General features: G+C 36.2%; 1 protein-coding gene across 1 annotated transcript in view; it reads left to right on the top strand.

Moving 5' to 3' along the window:
- The window catches only part of LOC114609463 (contactin-associated protein like 5-2), a 737,464-nt gene that overhangs the window by 586,563 nt on the left and 141,081 nt on the right, over positions 1–9,820 (top strand). The window contains exon 14 of the mRNA XM_028753828.1: positions 5,235–5,352. Within this exon, the coding sequence (XP_028609661.1) occupies positions 5,235–5,352 (118 nt within the window). The remainder of the gene's footprint in view (positions 1–5,234; positions 5,353–9,820) is intronic.

Raw genomic sequence — 9,820 nt, 5'->3', positions numbered from 1 at the left:
GAAGAAGAAGAAGAAGAAGAAGAAGAAGAAGAAGAAGAAGAAGAAGAGGAGGAGGAGGAGGAGGAGAAGGAGAAGATGATGATGAAGAAGAAGAAGGAGGAGGAGGAGGAGGAGGAGAAGAAGAAAGAAGAAGAAGCGGAGGAGGAGGAGGAGGGAGGAGGAGGAGGAGGAGGAGGAGGAAGGAGGAGGAGGAGGAGGAGGAGAAGAAGAAACAATAATGAGACTAGTAGTGTAAAAGGGAGGGATAGGAGCTAGGAGCAATAGCACATGGGAAGAACAATTAAAGAGATGATGTAATTATATTTTAATTCAAATAAAAATACATAAAATATACTAATTCTCTGGAGAGAATGTGAGACAAAATAAAATAAACTGAAGCAGTATTAACTGTGGCAGCAACATTCAGCACAGCAGCTTCTCTGCTTTTACAGGGCTTTCTAACTCCTTGATGATATTGCTTGGAAGGTTACCTGACAGCTAAACTCTCCAGGCTTCCATGTAGACATCACTGATAAGCTGAGTGTTTACTGTTTCTTAAACTATAACAATTAAAAACTCACGAAGATTCTCTAATTTTAATTCAGTTGATTAAACCCTAATTGTGTAAATAGGGTGCTGCATGACCTCACCTGGATTTCCTATGTCAGGAAAACCATAACTGACCAATATATCAATAAACTAGGCTCAGACATAATTTTTTTTCTACAAAGTTGATTTTGTTTTCAAGAGGGAAATATGGCACCATGGGTTAAGTGATTGTTTTGCAATTACCAGGAACTGAGTTAAATCCCTGGAATCTGTATCAATGAAAAATAAAAATAAAAACCCAAAATAGTCATGTATATACTGAGCATGCCCACGAGTATTTGTAGTCCTGGTGCTGGGACTAGATACAAGAGGCTCCCAAGATTCTCCTATTCTACTAGTCTAGCTGAATTGATAATATTCTGTGTTCAAGGAGAGATCCTGTCTTAAAAATACCATGTGGAACATAGTTGAGAAAGACACTGGACACCCATCTCTGGCCTCTACCTGCACATACATACTTGTGCATGCAAGCACACACATGTTTCTTTTTTCTTCCTTTAAGCCATTCCTCTGTAAATAGCATATTCACACCCATTATGGGAAGTCATACTTATTAGTAAATGATGTGCTAGAGGGATGAAGGTAGACTTTTCCAGCACTTCTCAGGAATTTGCATCTCAAAATTATTGTGATTTTTTTGCAAAAACCTTCCCCCATTTTTCTCATGTTTTATAGCATTGGACTTCTAAATGTCTTATCTCTGTCTATTTGCCTAAAAGGCTTCTGGGAGATTTAGAAGAGTGAACAACTCAGAGAAAGTGGGTGCTTTGTAGATGTAAATAAAGACAGTATGAAAAATAATAATTTCCCTGTACAACAAAATATTACTTGGGTAAAAATCCCACATGCTAGCACTTAACATGCCAAATTTTCAAATGCTTCAAGAGTGTCATTTTGTTTGGAGGCAATGACTCTTGTTGCACATGCTAACCTCTGACTTTTTATGTAGGTAAGGACAATGTTTCACTTCTGATTCTCTTCTCCATATCCCTACTGTTGAGATTGCAAGCCTGCACCATTATACATAGTTTATATGTATGGTGTTAAGAATCAAAACCACAGTTTCTTGTATGCTAGGAAGGAACTCAATTTCAATTTGACTATATGCCCAGCCTTAACTTTAGAATCTTAAATCTTGAAAATAACTAAAAATAGCCAGCAACACCTTTTTAACTGTCTAGCATGTGCTAAGCAAAAAGAAAACAGCCATTGCCCAGGGAAGCTGGGTCGTGTGCCTTCAGCTGATGCTATCCAGGGCCTCCATGTCTATGTTGGTTCTTGTTTGGGATGTGCTATAATTTTCTGATTCACAGCTATATGCAACTGTGGTTTTCACAATCATTAAAAACAACAGAAAGATAATAATGAAATCAGGAACCCAAGCTAATTATTTTTTTCCCCAGTGTCTCAGTGAATCATAATTTCAGAATGATTTTCTTGGCTCACAAGAGTACGACCTTCACAGGCTCATTTCCTCACTTTTCTTCTAGTACTGTTGTGACAAAAAAAATCAATGGAGACTAGGTCAGGATCTCTTTTACATGGTGCTTAATTTTTATTTACCCTAAATTTCTGCACTCTTTACTATCTACCAAAAGGACCACGTGTTTAGCTAATCTTGGCTTTTACTGTGATATTTTTGTCTTGGAAAATTTTGAAGAGACATCGTTCTATCCTTATGTATATGAAAGGGTGGGTGATTGTGTGTATGTATATGTGTGTTTGTGTGTGTGTATGTGTGTGTGTGTGCACGTGTGATGTTTGTTTAAAAGCTAATTTAAAATTTAGAAAGATCATGAGAGTAATGTTATGTGATTATGATGCTGACCTGTGAGCTTGCTGAGTGCCCTGACAAGGGTGACTGGGGAGCTGTATTAGACATATGTTCCTGACTCATCTTTGCTTGCCTATATCCCAAATTGGACAATCTGCTTTGCCTCAAGTTTTTTGACCTTGCGGGATAGAGAGTCAAAAAGAGAAATTAGAATGTCTCTTGTATTTTTCTTAAAGGTGATCAGCTATTAAATCAATCCAATATTGGAAATAACAGTCTATATTTGGAAGGCTGGGTCTGGACATTGTCAGAGACTTATTTGGAAGTTAGCTGTAGTTCACTATGATGTTATGATAGCAAGAGATAAAGCTAGGACAGGATCTGGATTTCAAACAAGGCTTAGTGCATGTTTCAAGGCTCTTTTAATTGTCAAGCTAAAATTTGTTTTGTCTTTTCTACAGTATTTATTGTAAGTTGCATTGACTGCATAATTTCCAATTGTGTTAGGGTGTTGAAATCTGGCATGTCTGTTAAGGGGGTCTATCAACCAACTTTTGTCTTGCTCCCCTGAGTATTAGAAAACCTTGATTCTCTGAAAAAATCTTGAAAGTGCTAGAAGAAGTGAGTTAGGTTTTAAGCCAAAGAAAGAGGGTAGAGGGCTTGATTATTGCTGGTATAACAGCTTTAATTCCATTAATTGCTAGCACCACTCCTTCTGTAATAGCATTGACACAAGGAGTTAAGAAAAGTATTTTGTTAGCCATCTAGCCAAAAAAAAAAATTTTTACTAATGTATTGAGTATACAAAAGGATTTATATAGGTATCTGGAACAACAGATGATGCTCTAGAACTTATTCAAATTATCTGAAGTAGGTTTAGGGTTTAAGAGTTAGGAGCCATCCCAAGTGTCATGACAAATATCATTGGAGTAGTGTTATTTCAAAAATTTACAATGATTGTCATTATAATTAGAAAATGTTTAAAGACACTTGTAGGGTATTTGGCATGATCCTAACACCTCTCTGGGTGTGTTAACTTTGCATAGTGAGATTATGAATTTAAAGAATGCTGCTCTGTTGAGCTTTGATGCTGCAGACTATGCCAGTAAAATTATCCATGGCCTGAGTGCAGTATTTCCATTTTGGTCAAACCTCAGGAATGGCATATGTAGCTTGATCAGGCTAGTATTTCTTGTCCTGGGAATAATTTATCCTGCCCATCATGTTAAAGCTTGTCTCTAACTACATCAACAGGCTGGCAGCCAAAGTACATGACTTGAAACTGAAAATGGACCCCCAGACAGAGTTATTAATTTAACAGGCTGGCAAGCCAAGGATGGGTAAGATCCTACACATAGCCTTACCAACCTAAGACATAAGTGCATTTCTTATGATAATGCATATTCCATGACAGGTAAGGAAGGCTTTCTTGTCAGAATTACCTAAGATAAGTTCTGTATGGTTTATGCAATAAAAAGAGGGAGATGTGGAGAGCTTTGGGGGCTGACTGGCAGGAATCTGACATGGGTCAAGAATAAGGAAATGGACTGCAGGCAGGAATCTGACATTGAGCTGGAACAAATAACTAATTTCAGGCAGAAATCTAAATCCTGGGCTAGAACAAAGAACAAATTTCAGGCAGGAATCTGAATCTTAGGCTAGAACAAAAAAATTATAGGCAGAAATCTAAATGTTAAGCTAGAACAAAGAAATAGGCTTCAAACATGAAAATGACTTTGGGCTAGGACAAGGAAGTAGGCTTAGATACTTTGAAAATCCTGATAAGCCCTTAGAAACAGAGATCAGAGAAGTGATCATGGGACTTGTTTTTTGTCATGGATGTTCTTTGATTATCCATGTTTGTTGTCTTCCTTTTTCCTGGACTATTTGCATCTACTGTATTGCTAGTTCCTCAACCTAGAACTGACCTTAATACTTGCATATAATTAAAATGGTATAAAGGCAAAAAAAGGAGGAGGAGGGATGGGATAGGGGATTAATGGGTGGGGGGAATGGGGAAGGAGGATGGCATCTGAAATGTAAATAAGTAAAATATTGAATTAAAAAAGGATGTTGAGGAAGGACATAAATGGCACACAAATCAAGAGAATACAAAACTGCTTTTTCTAGTTTTAACCGATTTGTAATTATTCTCCCTTTTTTATGAAGGTCATGTGAATACTTCTCTCTTTATATTGAAGTAGACTATCTTGGCATTCAAACAGTATCCAAATTCTGTTATTCCTTTGAGGTAGTTGTTGTGAAAGTTCAGTTTTCATTTTAGTTGCACTGACTGTTAGTACAATAGTACTCAACCATGTCTAGTCTCTGAATACATATGAGGCACTGACCCACTTAAAGTGACATTTTAAAAACATTTTTTAAAGGGAGGGATTTTGTAAACTGGAAATGTTCCTTTTTCTACTGCTCTGCCTAAAGCTATATCAAATCATTCTATTACTCATTATTTAAACACTAAATTTTGCATTTCTACACATAAAAATAATGTATTAATTTAAAGTTAGTTTTAGCTGTAATATTTTCTAATCTGTTATCAATTTGAGTTTCTGTCCCTGTCTCTTAATGATGTCATTCCTCAGCCTTTAACTATATTTTTTAAGTAAAAATCTCTTTTTATATGGAAACCTGTATGTCTGCATTAAAATATAGAGAGAGTTGGAAGAGATAAATGAAGAAAGCCAAAATGGAATTCAGAAAGTATGGAAAAGAGGGAGAGAAGGAATGGATGAGAAGAGAGACATTATATGTATACACACACACACACACACACACACACACACACACACCACTGTGAACTCTTCTATAGCCTTTCAGACTGTATTTCTGACTTACTAAACATCTTGTCTTTTAGATGGAGCCCCATTCACCTGGTGGATTGGGAGGTCCAATGAAAGGCATCCTTACTGGGGAGGTTCTGTTCCTGAAGTCCAGCAATGCGGATGTAGCCTAGAAGAGGGCTGCCTGGAGATGTAAGCATAAATATATGGATGGTTCTTTTTTCTTCCACTGATGTTCTGTGCCTTTACCATCATTTAGTGACTGTAACACTACATTAAAATTTCTTTATCTACTTACTGATTTTGACTTATCTCCCAATGATCTTGATATTCCATAAGAATATGTACATTGAGGTTGAGAAATGCAATTACAGAAGAGGTAAATGATTGTTTTCAATGTTATACATATCTGTCAAATGGCAAGACCAGAACTCAAACCCAACTCCATCATATACTGAGGCCCTAGTCCTCTTTTATACCAGCTCAGTCCAGCAAGGGGATGTGTAAATTCTCATGTCTATTAGGTCTACATCATCTCCAATCTCCAAGAAAGCTCTTCAGTTTCCACTGTGTAAATTATACACACCATAGAGAATGGTAAATATTGATGTTCAGTTTTCTTTCTCCTTTTTATTCAATCTGAAACCCTAGCCCAGAAAATGGTATTGCTCATTTTAAAGTGGCCTTCCCACTTCAAATAAACCAGTATTGACACTAGATTCCATTAAGTTAACAATCAAGAGGCAAGATCATGACTAAGCTTCATCTTCAAGTTCAGGAGAGCTGTATGAATATTTTAAATAGTTATTTTACAGAATGAGAAAGAGAAAGAAAAGAGAGAGAGACCAAGAGAAAGAGAGAGAAATAGACTGAGACAGAGAGAGACAAAGAAAGATATAGAAAGAAAGAAAGAAAGAAAGAAAGAAAGAAAGAAAGAAAGAAAGAAAGAAAGAAGGAAAGAAGGAAGGAAGGAAGGAAGGAAGGAAGGAAGGAAGGAAGGAAGGAAGGAAGGAAGGAAGGAAGGGGACAGAGAGAGAGAGAGAGAGAGAGAGAGAGAGAGAGAGAGAGAGATCCTCTGATCCCAGGCATTCAGATTCACTTGTGGGTTTGAGTCAAAAGTTCCCTCATTTTGACTGACATTATGTATTATTTGCAAGTTTATAGGCTGAGAATCAAACACCTTCACTTTACTTTATATTATACTATTAGAGAATATGACACAGAAATAAAATGATAAAATAAAATATGAAAGCTATCATTTCTCAGGAGCTATCTACTATTATATTAAGTATTTGTTTCTTACTAGAACCAGGAGATTGACAAGTAGGTTAGTTATCCTGAACAGTTTAACGATCTGCCTATATCCACCTTCCCAACTATCGTTATGAACGCATGTCATTATACCTGTTTTTTCGTGCATGCCTCATTTCACTCGAGTGCATACTACAAGCACTTTCCTCATGGGATATTTACTTAGGCCCAAATCACTGAAGTTCTCATTTAAATTTCAGTGAGCTAATTTTATCAGTTGAAAATATTATAATATTTTTAAGGCACAATATCTGGTAGAATTTGAAACATACCTGTCACATCTACCAAACTACAGAATCTACTAAAGAAAAGATAGCACAAAGCCAAAAAGAATGCACAAACAGTATATAATGTTTACCTTTTCCTATATTCATGGCTAACATAGAACCAAGCTGTCTGTCCACACATTTCAATATTTTTTGTTTCCGATACTCATACTTCCACTATTACTTCAGGGTTCTGAGTGAATGTTAAAATCTCCAGGAACTTTTTCCTGTATTATGCCTCCAGTTTCTGCTATTGGGCAAAGTTAATAAGAAAACAAGATTTTGCTGGTGGAGCAGTTTAATTAATTATACATGCTAGACAATATTGTAACTTAAAAGTGCTGGGATGTTTTAGTGCTTTAGGAACCATATATGATATTCATAGCCTAGAAGTCCTATCCTGGCTGAACTGTTATTCTAGATGAGTTAAAGAATCCTCATAACTCCACCAATGAGACTGCTAATGTGGGGATTAAAGAAGTCTCGTAGAATCTATAAAATCACACTGGAGGAGAATACATCTCTCTTGCTAAGGCAAAGTCTCAGCAGCTTGTGACTAATTCTTCTTTGTTCTATTATTACAACAGACTTTAGTGACTGAGAAGTTACTGACATATGTTTCAATAAGATCAAGTTAATTAGGAAAATGAGTGTATATTTTATGGTTGGACAAGGAGTATGAGAGAGAAAAATAAAAAGATGAAGATGCAAGGTGGAGAAAAATGTCACTCAACTATCATGTCTAGAAGAACTTTTGCTTAAAATTAAAGGAAGCCTCAAGTCGATATGTCAGTCAAGGGTGTATGTGGCCCAAATATCTGTTAGTGTTGGTTCAATATCTACTACACATACTAAAATACACAGATATTCTGATCTTTCTTATAAAGTGGAATGTAATTTACATAGAATCTGACCAGTACTCCAATCAATCATCATCAGATTAAGTGTATTGACGAGCATATACTTGATATGCTTCAAATAGTTTTACCATTTTGTTTATGGACGGCAAGCTTAAAAATTACCTTTTTCTTGCATAAATACTGTTTTATTTTAAGTATTTTCCAGCTAGAGTGCTTTGAGTCTGATAATGGAGAACTTATGGGGAGAAGGGACGTACTGTTCTATAATACTGCTTACACAAGGGTTTCTGTTATAATCAAAATCTAAATAAGTAAGGAAGAGGAAATAAATAAGTAAATCAGTCTTAGTTTCCTACAACAGAGAATTGAATATAGAAAATATAGCATATGTGCATAAAATTTTTCAGCAGTAAAGAATGCAGTTAGTTTGTTTTGTTGTTCATTTATTTTCATAGGAAATTAAGTGCAACTGTTTATAGGAATTTTAATCATATTAAACAAGTTACAGAAAAAAAATTCGTACACTCGTTATAGATCTTTTTTTAATATATGTATATGGTAAATGCATGTGTGCATACGTGTTTGTGTGTGTGTGTCTGTCTGTGTGTGTGTGTGTGTGTGTGTGTGTGTGCTTGTATGACGGTGCATACAAAATTATGAGTATGGATGGGTGCACTCCTGTGCTCTTATGTAAAGAACAAAGTTTTAGTTGGAATCTTCTATTGTTCTTTCTTTTCTTCCTTCCTTCCACTCTTTCTTTTTTCTTTTTGTTTCTTTCTTTCTTTCCACTCCCCCTCATGCTCACCCCAGGGTTTTTTATTAAACCTGAAGACTGGCTGACCCATGAAATACATGGATCCTCCTGAGCTCTGGAGTTCTAGGATTACAGACTCATACAGGCACATTGCTTTCATATGATTTCTGGTGATCTGAGCTCAAATACTCATGTGTTTGTCATAAATGTTTTAATCTACTGAACCATCTGTCTCCACGGGCCACAAGAAGAAGCATTTCTGAAACAGTCTGGTAGACAGCTGAGAGTGTTTAAGAAAACCCAGGGTAGAGTTGGGTCATGGACATGGTAAGAGAGTGCTATACTTTACAAGGAGGAAAAAGTGGTCACCAAAGAGAAAGAAAAGCATTCTTTAAATTCATAATCTCACTATGCAAAGTTAACACACCCAGAGAGGTGTTAGGATTATGCCAAATACCCTACAGGTGTCTTTAAACTTTTTTCTAATTATAATGACAATCATTGTAAATTTTTGAAGTAACACTACTCCAATGATATTTGTCATGACACTTCATAATTTGAATAAGTTATAGAGCATCATCTGTTGTTCCAGATACCTATATAAATCCTTTTGTATACTCAATACATTAGTAAAAAATTTTTTGGCTAGATGGCTAATAGTTGTCTTAACTCCTTGTGTCAATGCTATTACAGAAGCAGTGGTGCTAGCAATTAATGGAATTAAAGCTGTTATACCAGCAATAATCAAGCCCTCTACCCTCTTGCTTCGGCTTAAAACCTAACTCACTTCTTCTAGCACTTTCAAGATTTTTTCAGAGTATCAAGGTTTTCTAATACTCAGTGCAGCAAGATAAAAGCTGGCTGATAGACCCCCTTAACAGACACGCCAGGTTCAACACCCTAACACAATTGGAAATTATGCAGTCAATGCAACTTACAATAAATACTGTAGAAGAGACAAAACCAATTTTAGCTTGACAATTAAAAGAGCCTTGAAACATGCACTAAGCCTTATTTGAAATCCAGATCCTGTCCCAACTTTATCTCTTGCTATCATAACATCACAGTGAACTACAGCTAACTTCCAGTGTTCATCATCCTGGTCAGTATTTAATAAAGCTTTCTTCAAATTTGCCTCAGGAAAATAAAAGAGGAAGAAAAACAGAGTTGAAGGTGGGGAGACACAGCAATGGGTGCCTCCTGATGACAGTCAACAACATGGATTGCATGTTTTCTCATCCATATACCAGGTTTAATAAAAGTAAAACTCCTGCCCAGAGAGCTTCTACCTGCTTCTTTCATTGTTTCCAAAGAAACAGAGGAGCATTTGAGGGTTGCTAGTTCTAGTCATTAAATCTGCTGTTCTGTTGGTGCAACCTTTTATAAAGCAGGTTCCTGTCACTATATAATTGGAAAAGCAAATCTCTCTCTCTCTCTCTCTCTCTCTCTCTCTCTCTCTCTCTCTCTCT

The sequence above is a fragment of the Grammomys surdaster genome, unplaced genomic scaffold, assembly GCF_004785775.1.
Source record: "Grammomys surdaster isolate TR1022 unplaced genomic scaffold, NIH_TR_1.0 125973, whole genome shotgun sequence".
Lineage (NCBI taxonomy): Eukaryota > Metazoa > Chordata > Mammalia > Rodentia > Muridae > Grammomys > Grammomys surdaster.
This window is presented reverse-complemented; position numbering and strand designations above follow the sequence as displayed.